The sequence below is a fragment of the Ictalurus furcatus genome, chromosome 6, assembly GCF_023375685.1.
Source record: "Ictalurus furcatus strain D&B chromosome 6, Billie_1.0, whole genome shotgun sequence".
NCBI lineage: Eukaryota > Metazoa > Chordata > Actinopteri > Siluriformes > Ictaluridae > Ictalurus > Ictalurus furcatus.
The window spans coordinates 13,477,706-13,494,655 of record NC_071260.1 but is presented as its reverse complement, the minus strand read 5'-3'; the positions used below and the strand labels follow the sequence as shown (position 1 = coordinate 13,494,655).

Here is a 16,950-nt window from a genome sequence, read left to right as displayed (position 1 = left end):
TCGAACCCCCAACCATGGGGGTGTGAGGCGAACGTGCTAACCAGTAAGCCACCATGCGCCCGATACTGAAGGATGTTTTATATAAATTCCCATTATGTTGGGTTTTAAAATAAAAGGGTTTGACTCCTTTTATTGAGAGCCAAGCCTTGCAACATCAAAAAGCTACAATGCTTTTTGAAAAACCACAAAAGTCAAGTCGGTGTGTGTGAATGCAGCAGGCCATGGCTTGGCGGTGTGCTTCTTCTCCTGTGGGAGGCTGCTGTTACCATACCAAAGAATCTCTGTCCAAACCTTGCCATCAAACAGATCATGAATACTGGCCTGCTATGGCTCATGCACACATTCAAAGAATCCAAAATGGCAGTGGTGCAAGTCTTGCTAATTTTGGGTCATAGTGAGGATGTCTCATGACTCATTAAAACTGATCCTTTTATCATGAAAAAAAACACAGAGACACCAGACTGTTTTCCCACTGACATTGTACCTAGTATGTGGGTTTGTAGTGGGATGGGTACAAGTGTCTGTTGTGAAACTGTGCTGAACCCACAGTGTCCCCTTTCCCCACTGAAGCTTTGTATTTTAATATAGAGCTCTTAACCCGAAGCGTGCCCATCATATGGATTTATGAGCATCAGTTCCCCACGACCCTAACCACACCTTGGCTTCCCCCTCTGTGTGTGTTTGTGTGTATGCGTGTGAATGAATTGTCAAGACCAAAATATCCTGAACCACGGAAAACAGGGGCAAACTACCTCTTGGTGGCCAAAAGCAAAAAAAAGAAAACTTAACACTATTTCTTTGTGGATGCTGTAGTTAAAGTTGGGGTTAGATTTAGGATTCGATGTAGAAGATGTATAACTTGCCCTGCGTTCCAATTGGCATTTAGTACTATCCGTACTAAATAGTATCCGAGCTGAGAATTAGCATGTCCCAAATGTTGAAATCCCAAAGGTACCTGGTCCACTATTTCCAGTAAATTTTCAAAGTGTGGACACTTTCAGCTAATACAACTCCTTATGCGAGGGAGGAGGAGCTTTGGGACAGTTTGCTTCATCGAATTCAAGGATGCAGTTTAGAGCGGTGCAAGTGAAATGTGGAAAAATAACTCAAGGGAATGATAAATAAAATTATATAGTATGAATTATATAAGGACTAATGAATGAAGAAAAGCTGAAATGCAACCATGAGTTTATTTAAGGTGATGGAGTTCTCTTCCGGGCAACAACATTCTCTTCTGTTACACGACGTTAGTATGTCCCAGTGCTTACGTACTCTTTTAATACACACTCAAAAGTACGTACTTTTTCTTCACAAAAAGAGTACATACTTTTAGTGCATAGTATAAATATGCCAATTGGAACTCCATTGGTGTTAAATGATGGTGCTAAAAGATACATTAATGAGTGTCAAAAATGTGAAGCAGTTGGATATAAACTCTGACCATTTTATTAATGTCCACCATCTAAAAGACAAATGTGATCTAGGCTGTGAGTTGAAGACCATAAATATATGTGACTGAAAGGGCAGAGACGATAGACAGCCAAAAATGAGCATCATGAAAGCAGAGTAATTTGCAGAGAAGCTTGGTTTTGCTCAACCCACAATGGCAAGCTTTCACAATGTGAATACATGTCTATTGCTAATTAGACCCAGGTGCACTTATGAGCTAGAGTCATGAAGTGGAGCGCTGGGAAAACATAAACAGCCAGGGAGGGAGACTACATGTTAAACCTTTCTCTGAGTGGTGTGTAACTAATGGCTCATCCTTGATCATACTATGATTATAGAACACCATGAATAAACCTTATTCGTCTATGCATTTCATTTTTCAGGTGTTTAAAAGACACATGCCGCCCACACACGCCTGCACACTTTTCATGAAACGTTGATTTGATAGTCTATTGTTTCTGCTCTGTGCACTGGGCACGTGTAATTACTTAAAGATTTAGTATTGAATGCATTTTTAAATTAATGAGCCCAGAATTGTATATTGCCACAGACAGAAGGAACATTAGCAGTAGAGATAAACTATGCACTCAAGTAGAATAAGCTAGAAAAACAGGCAATATAATCATTTTATCACAATCTTTATTGGTTTGGATTTGTTTAATCTTTTCATATCTAGTACATATCTTATGTTTCTAGTCTGCCATCTTTAACTCATCTTTACTTAGAAATTATCAGTAATAATATTGATATTGATGGTAATCTAATAATCTACTAATCGTTTGGATATTATTAATAGTATATATAAACTATTATAATAATAATAATAATTATTATTATTATTATTATTATTATTATTATTATTGGTCAGTACAATTATTAGTAATACAATTAATATAATATTATTATTAGTAGTAGTAGTAGTAGAAGTAGTAGTAGTAGTATCAGTATTATCAATAATAATAGTAGTAATGATTATGATTATTATTGTTATTTTTATTATTATTATTATTATTACTGGTTCCCAAATTGTATCCTAGTCACCACATACTTACTACATAATACCATTCTTGGACTTACGTAGTGAGCCATATGCCCAGTTGAATGCAAATTGAGATCAGATGCATTGTAATCTGCTAACATTTTTTAGCAATTTTAGCAATTTTTTTATAATTTTTTAAAAAATTTTATTATTTTTTTTTGTAACTTCTCTTGTATGAAGACTATGACTGATCAATGGTGACAGCAAAGCAAAACTCACATGCATACGAAAATTTTACCTACTGACATCACTTGTGAAAGGGCCATGATACACAAAGAGTAATGCAACAATAATGTGCCCTAAGTTATGTGCTGTAGCTACCTTTAAACAGTGTATGCAAATATTATTCTCAAGCAGATTAATGCATTGTACTGTATATTAATGCATATATAAATGTATAACCGTCTTTAAAGCAAGCAGAAGGAGCCAAGAAAACATATACTGAAACACTCCTGTTCGACTTTATCTGTCCCTGCTTTACCATTCCTGTACAAGGGTTCATCTGTAATAAACGAGCGAGCATGTGAAAATCCAGGCTCAGAAGCCACCGCCTCCCTTTATGGTGGCGGCTAAAGGGGGCATAGAGGGTATTAGCACTAGGCTCATCAATATTACATGAGCAGAAGATGATATAGTCATGAAATATTAAATATCAAAGACCTCTCGTTAGTGCATAGGTACTATAATTCCATAGCAAAGCACATGTGATTCCTTGGAGAAAGAGTGTGCATATGTAGTCATTAAGGCAAATGTATGTGAGAAGGAAATGACTACTTAAACTACGATGACATATGCATCATCATCCCCAAGCTCTTTAAAAGCATGTGGCATCAAATGTGCCCATGGTCACTGTGTTTTTGTAAAGCCTCACATTATATCTGATACTTTTGGTATTGTGTTCACTAATGACAGTCCACATGTCTTTAACAAGATAGACAAGACAGATCACAAGGAATCTTAACTAGAGATATATTTGGACAAAGGCACTAGTGTGATCTTGTATAATACATCACATGACATCAAAGAGTTCCATCATACAAACAAATGTGGATCTGTGAATGGTCTTACTGTATGTCAGCATGTTCATTCTGATAGCAGTGAAAACTAGAGGGAGAATCTGAGTGCAGAGCTGGGAGGAGACTCTGTGTTGACTCAGTTTCAACTCTTGCTTTATTAATGAGATGACCTGTCCATCATCTTGAGTGAAAGGGGTGTCCTGTGAGGTGTCATGTTTCATGCCATGTTCTTGTTTGAAGAGACAGAAAGATAAAGAAATTGATTATGGCGTCAAACAAGTGTAGAAGAACTTGTGGGTACAGAAATAGCTTTTATTTAAGCTTTAAATAGTATATAGTATAAATTACTGATAATTAGGTCTAAGAATTGGTATGATTAGTAAGTACATTTCCCTAGCATTTTAGACGATTGCCTAAAACATTATAATTAAACTCTGTTGATCAGACATATGGCATTCCAAATAATAGCAATAGATGTTGACCTACCTCTGTGTTAGCTCTAGACCATGTTTAGGTTGCAGAATTCGAGGTTATCGGAGCTGCCTGAGAGCATGCTGTAATGGAAATGAAGGCAGTGTGTTGAAGGGGCAGCTGACCCTCTGTTCTAAATTCATCTCCACAGCGGTGAGATCTAAGCAGGCCTACGTACCGTATGGATTAACAGTTCTCCTGCTGCTTCCGCTGCTCTCTGTCCTGGCGTCAGCACCAGGCTCCCATCACTCCCCCTGTGGCTGAGCATTGCAGCTGCTTTGGTTTGTGTCCTGCGGGGTTGGACATGGCAGATGCTTGCCTTCCTTCCACCATGTCATCACATGGAGGCCAAATGTCACTGTTTTGACCTGTTGACATATACAAAGACGTATATGGAACTTTTACATGGATATCAGATTTGATGTGGTGTTGTATGTTGAATGTGTGTAAGAGGAAGTATAAACCACAGAAAATCGTGCATCTCTTTACGTACTTGATTGATTTTTTTTTCTTCTTCAGGTTTTTCCAACTCCAACATGAACCTTCCAGGAAGAGAGGAGCAAGGGTCTACTACTTCATCACCACAGTTACAGGATAAAAACGCCAATCACCGCACATCCTCGCCCAACTCCCCCATTCCTGCCCCTGTGGAGAACGGCAACCAGATCTCCAATGGTAATCTCCAAAAGCTAGCGTGTCTGAAAAGCAATATGTATTAAATTTACTAGAATCGCTGGTCATGGAGAGTCTCACTGTGGAGAAAGCCTTGATGCAGTCTCTTCAGTGTCCTCTCTGTTTAAAAGGTGTGTGGGCTAAAGCCTTGTGTGGTGCAATGGCAAATCACAAACGTGACAGCAAAATACATTATTCATATCCTTTAAGGAAATAAACATCATAATTATGAGTCCAGTTCCCTAACAGTGGCCTTGCTCTATGGGTGTGTTTAAGCAGCCACATGATCAGCCTGCATAACCTTGACCATGACACATAGAGGAGGGAGATCCCTAGCCATGGGGAAAATGAAGCGAGTTGATCTAGAAGCTATCAGAGATGGCGTCCATGATTAGTCTGAAAGGCTCTGGAGTTGATAAAGCATCCCTATGAGCCATCAGTCTACCTGGGGTGTCTCTCCATCTTACCCTCTGTCAAACCCACGCTCTATCTTACACATTTGTCCTTTTGTGCCTTTAGTGAGGCTCTTTGGTGGTATGATCTCTTCTGGATGTTACAATTTGCTGCAAAGGCAAATGATTTTTTTATCAAGTTCATCAATGTTGAGATTAGCATCACAAACACTAACACTAATTAGTATGGCTAGTTATTCAGTTTGGTGTGACTGGAGAACATACAGTATTTTGACATGCCAGCATATTTCCTTCTGTCTCAACAGGAACATTAGACGATGATGGACACCACAAGTCAATTGCATCCAGTGCCTCTACGCTCCACAGACATATGGACAGCCACCACACTCAGGTAAACTCAAACAACCTCTGTGGGGTAACAGGGGTCTCCCAGTGACACAGGTAATCAAGGTTAATGAAAGTGAAAGCTGAAAGTTCTATGTCCTCCCAGGCCCAGCAATTTGCCAAATGAGCTGAGGGGGAAGTTATCTGGAGATTATGTTTACTTGGATATCACTGCATGTACTACAGAAAAGAGCCAGTGGCACAGATCCTCGGGCCAAAGCTATCACTGTGTCCCTGCTCTGCTTCTCACTGTGTCACTGTGTGTGTGTGTGCCGAGAAGGCTAATGCCTGCATTGTATTAAACCTTAATGAAGCTACACGCCAAGAGGTTTCCACCTGATTGACATTTCTCTCTTGCTCTGGCATTTACCTTTCTTATAAGAACACAGGCAACAATAAAATTATAGATCATTGAAATTAGTTGCAGAGAGAGTCAGAAAGTTAGAAGGTCTACTGGATTCTGGATTAAATAAGCCTCTATTTTACAAAAAGTCATGTCCAAAAAGTAAAATGTGAATGTATTCTGCAACAAGACAATAATCCAAAAAATCAACACAAAAAGGTCAGTTTTCCATAACCCTTTCAGTCTCCGAACCGCCAGCGTATGAAAGATAAAAGACGTAAAATATATTTTTCTCAGTTATAACTCTTACTGAGCAGTCCAGCAGAGTTATAACTGAGAGGGGTCCAATAGCTGCGTAGAAATAATGTTGTACCCATAATCTCATGTCCAAATGTACACTTTATTATAAAATATGTATATCATGTTCAGAGAGATCAAATTAAAATCAACATGATGATTTAGATTTTATAGTATAGTAAACACATCTGCAATGGCCATGTTGTATCATCGCATGTTATCCCATGTGTGCATTCTAAATCTTTATCAGGGCCATATACGAATACAATATGAAAGCTATATTTTAACAGCTGGGGCCTGGGATTATATGACACATATGAGGTGACGGGTGTCCTAAATCACATGTGGTTGATAGCCAGCATTGTCAGATCAACACCTAAATCATCCCAAGCAAATGTTCCCTGTCTGCTGGCTAAGAGATTTAGATATTCAGCCATGACATTTATGATATGCTGTAAGCTGCACATCCTCCATTGAAACGGGTAACGCTATTGAAATAATCAGGCCTTGGACAAATATGGAAACGTGATAAGGGCCATGATAATGGTTATACGCAATCATTCTGCTAACCCTTGACGTTGGAGTACATTCGATATTTTTTGCATGGTGATATTTACGATTGCTGGCAGTCCTGTGCTCTTTGTTTAAGCTTTTGTGCTTTGAAAAGAGAGCTTTCAGTGTAGAAACTGTGTGAACTGCCTACAGGTCTAAGCACCACAATGGAATCATAATCTGTTGACTGTAAATGTGGAGAGCCTGGTTTATGTCTCATACATAATCTCTAAACTCTAATCTCTCTATTTCCCTCACTACAAAACTAAGAAACAAGTGCGACTGTCTGTATCCTTCTGTGTATATGTGTGACGGAGAGAGAGAGAGAGAGGGTTTCAACAGTTTCGTCTCGGCATATAATGCCCCCCCCCCCCCACCCACCTTTGCTGGGGCCATCACATTATGCAGTATCTGCCAAGCCATAATGATTTATGAATATGTAGACTATGTAGGTCAGCTTGGTCTCCATGGCACTCAGGTGTAGTAAACTCACATGAGCCACTTGTCATTGAACATAACACATCAGCTGAGCAGTAGTCATTAGCCATAATTGTTTTAGTTTCCCTGATTTTCTTTCTTTCTCTGCCTCTCGGGCTCAGTGGCATCATCATATGAGCCTTAACAGAGAACAAGAGAAGGATCTTTATCTAGCAAAAAACAAGAAACTGTCTCAGACCAGTCCACCTGTTTACATTTAGTGAGTTTACAGTGTTCTGCTTTGTATTTATTCAAGCTAAAGTCTTCTACCTTTCACGTTAAAGCATTTTTTTTATATGCCAAAGCTGATAGGATGTGTATTGAGCGCATCACTAGTGATATCTAACCCCTTCCTGCTTCTAGGAACACTTGGTGCCACAGGTTCTAGAGTTACCTGCTCCCATTCAACCCTCAATCCCCTTGCTCTGTCACATGATATGGCCATTGGTCACATGACTGCCTGGAAACCAGGAAGTGAGCAGAGCTGTATCGCTAAAGCCATGGCCATAAAAGCCATCTTAAACAAATAAACAGGCCATACATATGCACTCGTCCCCTGCACTTTAAATAAAGCTTTAATTATTCAAGTGACAAATTAAATATTCACAGGTACAGAATCTCTACTATAGAGGAAAGAGATCTAAACTCTAGCGCTCTGAAACTGGACACTCTTTTTACTAAGCTGCGTAATCAATGGCGCATAGGCTTATTCCTTTACTACTAAAGCTCAGAGCTGGTAACTTTACACTTGCTTTTTAACTTGGATGTCTGTGCCAGATACACACAAACAGACTATTTAGAAAACCAAATACACTATCATAGTATTACTTTTCTTAAGGTGAACATTTTGCAAACGTTCAGCCGGCCGAATATTTCGAAAACCTCCTTGTCTGATTCCGTTACAGTGCAAATAATATTAATAATAACTGCATTATGAAAAACAGCACACAAGTCTGTTCTGAACCTTTACTGTACCTACAGCAGGCTGTTCATTTCTCATAGTGCCTGAATGGATAAAAGCCAGATGGCTGCAGAGATATGCCCTCTCCATTACTCAACTCTAACCTCAACAGAGGTCGACTCCAGAAGGACACTCGAGCCCTTAATGTCCTTATGGCACTCGGAAGCAGGAAATGGCCTTTTAATGCAGACGTCTTCTCCCTTGCAGTGGCACATGTATGCATCATATTTCAGTAGCCAGCCTGTGCCACATGTCTCTATTTGTATAGCACATCCGCTCATTATTGATCTGCATAAAGAAACATATATATATATATATATATATATATATATATATATATATATATATATATATATATTATGAACAATAATATTAATAATCACAATCATAATAGTCATAATTTTGATTAGCCCTTTCTGGCTGCTGCGTATTATTGATAGGGGAACGCACTGTTCCTCAATAAGTCAGAAGTCCTTCAGGGAGCACAGAAGACAGTTGGAGGAACAAAGTGTTTTCACTGATCTCTGACTAATTGAGGAGTCTTGTTCTGCCTAAGGAGATATCTGTTATGACAGGTTGCAAAGATCACTTTTCTTCATTCACCACTCTATATACTAGGACTCTATATACAACATAAAGCCAGGTTTAACTCCGGCATTTGCAAAAGCCATGGCATTAATCGTGTTAATTATTGTTATTATTATTAATAATATATTTGTATATATTTCATAGGTGTCATGTCAAAGTCTATTAGTGTTTCTAAACTGCTTTGTTTACTCTTGTCCTCTGAAGCCTGTGTGTCTTTTTCTCTCTTTCTCCTCTCTTCCAGAGGGGGCACCTCAACTTCTCTCCCTTTGGCGCAGGGGCCGCGCTCTAGCCTGGGCCTGGCCGTAGTGTCTGTGTAGGGACGGGGTGAGTGTGCTCTAATAGCTGGCACTTCCTTTAGCGCCACTTTGCCCTGGCCTTCTCCCACCTTTCATTTGCTTGCAGCTCTGTGTTCTTACAACTTCATTTATTTTTTGATGGTTGTGTAACGGTCATTTGTATTGGAATTAACGTGGGTATATTCTACAGTGGCATGTTACTGGGACAAAACACACATTTGCCACTTAGAAGGACAAAACCAGAAATCTTTTATTTTTGTTGGATGCAGTTTAAGGCTAAATACTGTGATTGTGATAGATGACTGATTTGACTGATGTCTGTAAAATCCATAGCATTAAAGGGATAGCTCACCCAAAAATGAAAATTCTGTCATCAGTTACTCTCCCTCATGTTGGTCCAAACCCATAAGGCTTTTGTTCATCTTCGGAACACAAGCACATTTTTAATGAAACCTGGGAGATTTCTGTCCCTCCATTTACAGTCCAAGTAACCAAATATTTCAAGCTCCAAAAATTTCATAAAGGCATCATAGAAGTAATCCATGTGACTCCAGTGGTTTAATCCCAGTGTTATGAGGTGATACGAATGCAAAAAAAAAATAATAAATTCACAAAATATCTTCACTTCCACATCGAGAGAACCACAACGAGTGCATGATGTGTTGACGCAAGTCCTCCTTTATGTGGAAATCTGCAGACTTATTTGTTACAAAGATTGTTCTATGTGACTCAGTTTGTGTACAACGTCCCTCTTCCTCTTCTGTAAACAGTGCAGCGCTTCCGGGTCCCGTTATATCGAGAGAACGTCCGCTCTTGCGTTCAGTGGGACCTGGAACGTCGTGGTTCTCTCGTGAATGCACGTCGGAGACCTATGAGGAAGTGAAGATATTTTGTGAATGAACTTTTTGGAGCTTGAAAGTTTTGGACTGTAAATGGAGAGACAGAAATCGCCCAGGTTTCATTAAAATGCCATCATTTGAGTTCAGAAGACGATCGAAAGTCTTATGGGTTTGGAACGACATGAGGGTGAGTAATCGATGACAGAATTTTCATTTTCGAGTGAACTATCACTTTAACCTTGGTGTCTCTTTGACAAGCATTATTTTACTAGTTAAATTATAAATTAAGCTTTTGCGTAATACCTGTAGATCACTTGGCAGGATTTGAAGCATATACTTGTCTTTTTAAAACAACATAGTTATGTGATGACTGTGCTCCTGTCAGTGGAATAAAAAAAAGACAACCGAGCTGCAGTTTTTTACTCCAGTACCTCAATTCCTGCTTCTGTTTTCTCTTTCGTTGCTGACTCACTCCAGCCTTCATTCAATCAATCCCTTCTTTCAGTCCCTGGGGTTTTATTTATTTATTTGTGCTTGAGACAGAGCCTCCTTAAAGAATAGATGCTTTTTGTTGCCTGCTGAATCATGCCTTATGTCATTAGAAACTTTATCTGCGCTCTGACTTAGCCACCGATATTTAAATAATCACAAATAAACGTCCATCTCGGCTAAATGCATTATAGTGTCTCTGTGGAGAACGGTGTACAAAAGCTCAAGCACACGAGTGAAAACGTCATTAATATGTACATAGTGTGCAGTTTTTGGTGTTTATATAGTACATGTTGAAATGCAAGCGCTAATAATATTAACTTTCATCTTATTAAATACGGACATTGCTATAGTCATCCATGCTTAGAAATCCAACCAAGCTCTAGCAGATATAAATGCTAGTGTCATCGATACTGTCACTGTTACAGTGATGCTGCAAGCTCGCTCACACCACATCAGACAGTTTTGTGTAGTAGCTTGGAGAGGAATCACATGCTCACCTGATATGATTGGGAAGTAGCCTTATTCTCTTCCCTGACCATATACTGTATATCCTCTCCATCTTCAGTGAGCACTTTACTTACTTTGTCCTCCACTGTTCAGGTAACATAAGGTTCAGAAATAATCTGTCCTGGACTTACTAAGGTGAACTCAGTCACCAAGCACAGCTGTTGCCTGGATTGTCGTGTGAAAGCAAGGCTCTTTCCAGGTTTGTCCTGCTGAACAGCGAAACAGAATAAGAGCTCTCAGGTGAACTTGTAATGCTCTTCAGAATCAAGGCTTGCCAGGAACATAAGGAGGGGGAAAAAAGCTGAAAGCAAAGAGACCTTACTAATCTGTCTTTATCTATGGCTACACGGAAAGTACATCTGATTTGTTTTTTCACTACGAGTGCGAGTCTGTAGAAGTGTGCCGGTCTTGGACGGTTTTATTTTTCCTGCTTGCTTCCGTGGTCATTAAATATCATCAAAAGTGCATCTGAGGACAATCAGATGTCCATTTCCAAGTGACCCGATATTTACTTGTGGGAACAAACTCTTACCTGCAGAGTAATCATATTAATGCTGTCTCTGTGTACAGTTGTGCCTAAAAGTTTGCATACCCCTTGCAGAATCTATTAAATCTTAATACTTTTAACTAAATAAGAGGGATCATAAAAATCCCATGTTGTTTTTTTTTTATTATTTAGTCCTTTCCTGAAGAAGCTATTTCACGTAGCAGATGTTTACATATAGTCCACAAGACAGGATAATAGCTGAATTTATAAAAAATTTCCCCGCTCAAAAGTTTACATATGCTTGATTCTTAATACCGTGTGTCGTTACCTGGATGATCCAGGACTGTCTTTATGTTTTGTGATAGTTGTTCATGAGTCCCTTGTTTGTCCTGAGCAGTTAAACTGCCCACTGTTCTTCAGGAAAATCCTCCAGGTCCCGCGCATTCTTTACATTTCCAGCATTTTCTGCATATTTGACCCTTTTCCAACAGCGGCTATATGATATTGAGATCCATCTTTTCACACTGAGGACAACTGAGGGATTCGTATACAGCTATTACATAAAGGTGCAAACATTCACTGATGCTCAAAAAGGTAACACGATACATTAAGAGCCACGGGGATGTAAACTTTTGAACAGGATTATCGGTGTTAGTATTAGTATTGTTAGTATTTTGTCTTTTGGGAGACATGTAACTATCTTATTTAGCGTCTGAAGGTCAGTACTACATGAAAAAAAAGATCTTTAAACAAAATGATAACAATTTACACAGATCAATAAAAACTATGAGAATAATATTCATATTGCTCACACAAATTGCACATAGACACTCATACACCACACATTATATTTGTTGAGCAATATCCTCATAGTATAATATCTGACAATTTTGAAGTTATGGTGACATTTGGGCGGTCCACACAAGGAAAACGTTTATTTAAAAAGAAAATTAAAAAAAAACAGGAAGAAAGGAAAAGAATGTTTCCTTTAGTTTACTGAGGTTAAGCATGAGAGGTTGAGAGGTTAGTATTAAATGTAGTCCTAGCTGCACTAAGTATTATGTCAGTGAAGATCCTCACAAGGATAGTAAGAGAAACATGAATGCATGTGGGTCCCGATGTGTCAGAAAGACAAACCCCATACACACTTACTGCCCTTCAGAATGAACATAATAGACTGGCCTGTAAGTTTCCTAAAAAGCTTTTTCCACTGGTGTTTAAAACCTACTGATGGAATATAAAGGGAAGCTAAGATACCAAGGAAAGAAAGAATGATAACAGTGTTCATTCACTCATATTTTGTTACTGACTCTTTACACATTCTGTAAGCGTTTATCGTTCAACACACCAGCTGTTTTTTTTTCTCGTACACAAAATTTCTGCTTAGCTGTTGCACTGGGTTAACTCCGTTTCAACTAATTCTCTGAAACTGAACACAGTAAACTTTTATGTTCATGTGTTTCCCCATTGCTATAAATGATCGAGAGCGCTTTTATGTTTTGCCATGCATGTGAGTAAAAAGCTTTGAAGATTGATGAAGGGAGTGGCACGTAGGATGCAAGATTTAAGAAAACTAATGGATGAATAGGTGAATATATGATTAACCTTTGCCTAATGTTGTAGTAATGATGCTCCTTGATTGCTGTGCCCTTTGCCGTACGTTTCTGAGTCAGTTTAATAGGTTTGTGGATAATGTAGTCTCGTCATCTCCATGGCACATATATGATGATAAAGCCAATATGTCCCCCTGACCTTTCCACATGGTGACAGCTAGGGATAAACCTCATCAAGTCCCAGCCCAATATCTCCATAAAAGGAGGATCAAGGTTATATGTCAGAGTATTCTCCATTCTCCTCGGCAAGGATGAAGTATTTTCCGTTTAACCTCCTGTAAACACACTGACCAGCCACTTCTGGCTGTGCTATTTACATACTTGTTTTCCCAGAGACTCTGCTTCCCATTTAAATCTTGTTACGTATTGCTTGGTGTTCTTGCATAAATTATTCTGTCAACCAGATAAGCAGTTTTGATACACATCCACCAGTGATGTTTATGTTGTATTTGGATATATAGGTTAGGCATTGTGCATGTCACTGGCTCGACTGGGGTAGGGGCTTTAAAAAAAAAGACACCCTGTGGCACACCTTGTGCCTCTGCAGTGACATTTCACACACAGGGGAATATTGATCACATTAGAATTGCAAAAAAAAAAAAAAGGAATATTCCATCAGTATGGTGTCAGTGATCGAGGGACCCCTGTTGATTATTCATGAGGTGGGATTAAATGTACCGGTCCTGTTAAATACATAAATAGTTAACTGTCTACAAACCTACAAATGTTGATTGATCCGCATGATCTAGAGCCTCTGTGTGGTTTTTGCTATTGTGTTGTGTTGAACTAGTCAGTGCCATAAACAGGGCATAAACTTCCTGTTTCTGCTCTGGGGAGGCTGCGCTAGAAGAGATGGGAATATACCAACACACAGGTGTAAATTATGGATTAAGCTGGGTTTTGTCTTTGTGTGTGTGTGTGAGAAAGAGAGAGTGCATCTCTTCCAGCTCTCCATGGGTGTCCTGGTCTCCTGGGATGTACCATAACTCTGCTGTAATATCAACAATGTTTGTTCAAATTATTTGTATGGATTAGTTCTTCGTCCTGGCAAATGGAATGAGGAAACCGATTAGAGATATTCTACTTCCTCGTCTAAATAGCTTTCAGCAGAGCTTCTCATCACCACGTTGCACTTCTGAACTGTTCCGGCAGTAATCGTCACTGGTCACACTGAATACCAATCTCCAAACAGGACAAAATCCATTGGGGGACAAATGAAACTGCATGTTGATTGCCTTTAAGTGACTGATTAGGACTGTGGGGCCTGGTATATTTCTCATATATATGCATTTATATCAAACAGCTGTCAGGACAAGGTTCTGCCTTTGTGGGTAGAAAAGGGGGAGAAAACCGAAATATAGATTTGACCTAGTGTGAATAATTATACTAGCTTGTCAAAGTGTTCTGGTCATATATTTCCTAACTGTTTTCACACATTAGCTTCTTTTTGTCCTTTTTGTTATGCTTCTGTTCATTGAAATCAAATTCATTGTGTAAAAACCGAGTATCTGGCAAGTACAGGGTGTCCCGAAGGTCTCCATACCTAGGGGACTATGTTTGCCAGCACCACGTCAGTTGTGCCTTCGTCAGTGGATGTTCGTGGATGTCCACTTCTCGGGTTGGTCCAGTCTTTTTGACTTTGTTAATAAGTTTGGCAGCAGTGTCGTGTATGATGTGCTGGCCATGTTTCCTGTTAAAGCCCATCGCAACCTTGTGACAACTTCCTGATCCAGCCATGAGAATGATTTCAATACGTTTTGTCAAAGACATTCTTAAAGGCTATCTAAAAATAAAATAATAATAATAATAATAATAATAATAATAATAATAATACAAACTCAGTATAAACCATTTTGGAAGATATTTTGCAAAAGTCTTAATTTCTCCTATGTATGGAGACTTTTGGGACACCCTGTATTTCTGAGTATGTGGTATTATAAGGGAAATAATTACACTAAGACAATACTTTTTTTTTATTATTCCTTCCTAGGTCATCCGGCGATTCTGTGTGTGGGGGGATCAGGGGTCTACTTTTCAGGATTTGTTGAGACGGAGGAGGAGTGTGTGTGATGGTCGGACAGACTATCAGAATGCCTGGCTCCAGACACATGGCTCACCTACCTTAATGATAAAGCACAAGGGTAATAAGACCAAGAAAACTTCACCTTAAAAAGTGGTACCTCTGCTGATCATGTGTCCTGGATGAAGGAAACAGGGATAGTACTCACTTGCTTCTCTCCTGTTCCTTTCCCTCTGTGTCTCTCACTTATCACTCATGATTTGAATGAGACATAGGAGAACCTCATATATGTCTCTCAGGCCAGGCACCAAATAATATGAAACCCAAAGGACATACTGCCATGTCACATGTCTTGGTGACCCTTCTGTCTACTAGAGTCTACAGCTGTCAGATTTGAATGTTGCTCGGTGCAGAAGACTCTATTCGAGCCGCAGAGATTGCAATCGTATCTGTAACCCCATCTCGCTGCACTGTAGTCTACATTCGTATACCGTATTTCAGTGTTGCTACTTCAGATCAAACTGGTGCTGGCTGCTCCTGTGATTCTGTGGCCTCAGTTTGATAAAAGGTGGTGTTGGTGGCCCAGATTAGGGACAGCATGGGATAAAGCGGCTGGGCTGCAGACATTTCTACAGTTTACATAACAAGTCTCTTTGTGTTGACCTCCTTTGTGAACTGTGTCTTTATTTCAGGTTCAGTGACGCAGCTACGTCTCACACTCTTTCAGGTGCTTCTGAGACCCATCTTCAGAGGTCACGGGCATTAAAAATGGGGTTTGTGAACTCTTGTGAGTTCAGGTAAACTCTCAGTGATATCCCAGGGTGCACTTTGATCTGACACAAGCATCAGTTTGAGATGCAAAGCACACGTTTAACTGAACGAGTAGAATATTGCACACTCAGTGCCAACACAGACCGCACACAGAGTAAAACAAAGATTCTGAAATGTAAAATATATAACACAGAAAAGGACTTTTCTGTATTTCTGGCTTACATAAGACAAATGGAACTAATGATAAGTTAGTTCATTAAAAGCAAATGTACCTGTAGATTTGAATAATACTTTCGCAATCCTCAAACCTAATTTTTTTGGAGAAACCTTTGGACAGGAATTTGTGCCACTATGGTGGCATTTGACCAGATTCCAGCACAAACAGTGCAGTGTGTAAGTAATTGGACAGGGATGTAGGGTTTCTTTTGTGGACATTCTGTACTTCAGCAAGGAAAATAGGACTTTACGTTTATTCAGTGAAGTATATAGGCATCGCTGCTGGATGCCAGCAGATCATAATGCAAAAAAAACAAAAGCTGTCGCTGTGCAATTACTTGAACTTCACTGTATCTTCACTGGTCTCATTTATTTTTAATTAGTATAAGTAAATACCATCTCAAAAAGATGAAAAACAAGTGTTTTGTTTGTAATTTATACGTATGCCTAGTGTGTAACAATACATTGCTTTCTGTGTTATCTGTCTAGAGCTCCACATGGACTGGAGGTGTCCAGTATAAATAAATGCAGTTGTATTAGAGGTGTTCCACAGTTCTGAAGTGGAACCTTAGAAATATAATGACATGACAATGTCATGTCTGCAATGATACTCAAATGGTTTATATAATCAGTAAATACGCATCATCTACTGTGCCCTCCACTAATATAGGCACTCTTGGTAAATATGAGTAAAGAAGGCTGTGAAAAAATGTCTTTATTCTTTAAGCTTTTGTTAAAAAAATTTCACAAAAATACTCTCATGGATATCAAACAATTGCAAAAACAACACAGGTTTATCAAAAAAAATCTTTGTTAAGGTGTGCAACAATTATTTTCATCATTTTAGTCAATACTTTGAGCTCTGAGTCTTTTCGTATAATTCCTGATGAGGTTGGAGAATACATGGCAAGGGATCTGAGACCATTCCTCCATACACAATCTCTCCAGATCCTTCACATTTTGAGGTCCATGCTGGTGGACTCTCCTCTTCAGTTCACCCCACAGGTTTTCTATGGGTTTCAAGTCAGGGGACTGGGATGGCCATGG

The 16,950-nt window shown here is 39.2% G+C and overlaps 1 protein-coding gene and 1 long non-coding RNA gene across 6 annotated transcripts in view; one reads left to right on the top strand and one right to left on the bottom strand.

Annotated features, from left to right (window-relative positions):
• Positions 1-16,602, top strand: part of myo16 (myosin XVI) — a 153,783-nt gene extending 137,181 nt beyond the window's left edge. For 3 of the 5 annotated variants that reach the window (XM_053626590.1, XM_053626589.1, XM_053626588.1), the window contains exons 33-35: positions 4,495-4,650; positions 5,366-5,451; positions 14,887-16,602. In XM_053626590.1, the coding sequence (XP_053482565.1) occupies positions 4,495-4,650; positions 5,366-5,451; positions 14,887-15,066 (422 nt within the window). In that variant the 3' untranslated portion in view covers positions 15,067-16,602. Of the gene's footprint in view, positions 1-4,494; positions 4,651-5,365; positions 5,452-8,903; positions 10,648-14,886 lie in introns of those variants that run through there. The other 2 variants (XM_053626592.1, XM_053626591.1) reach the window with 2 other exon arrangements.
• On the bottom strand, positions 3,491-4,556 carry LOC128608675 (uncharacterized). The gene is made up of 3 exons (XR_008386104.1): positions 4,469-4,556; positions 3,991-4,343; positions 3,491-3,733 (listed from the first exon to the last, which is right to left on the bottom strand). It is a non-coding gene; the product is annotated as an uncharacterized LOC128608675 (long non-coding RNA).
• Positions 16,603-16,950: the final 348 nt, after the last annotated feature.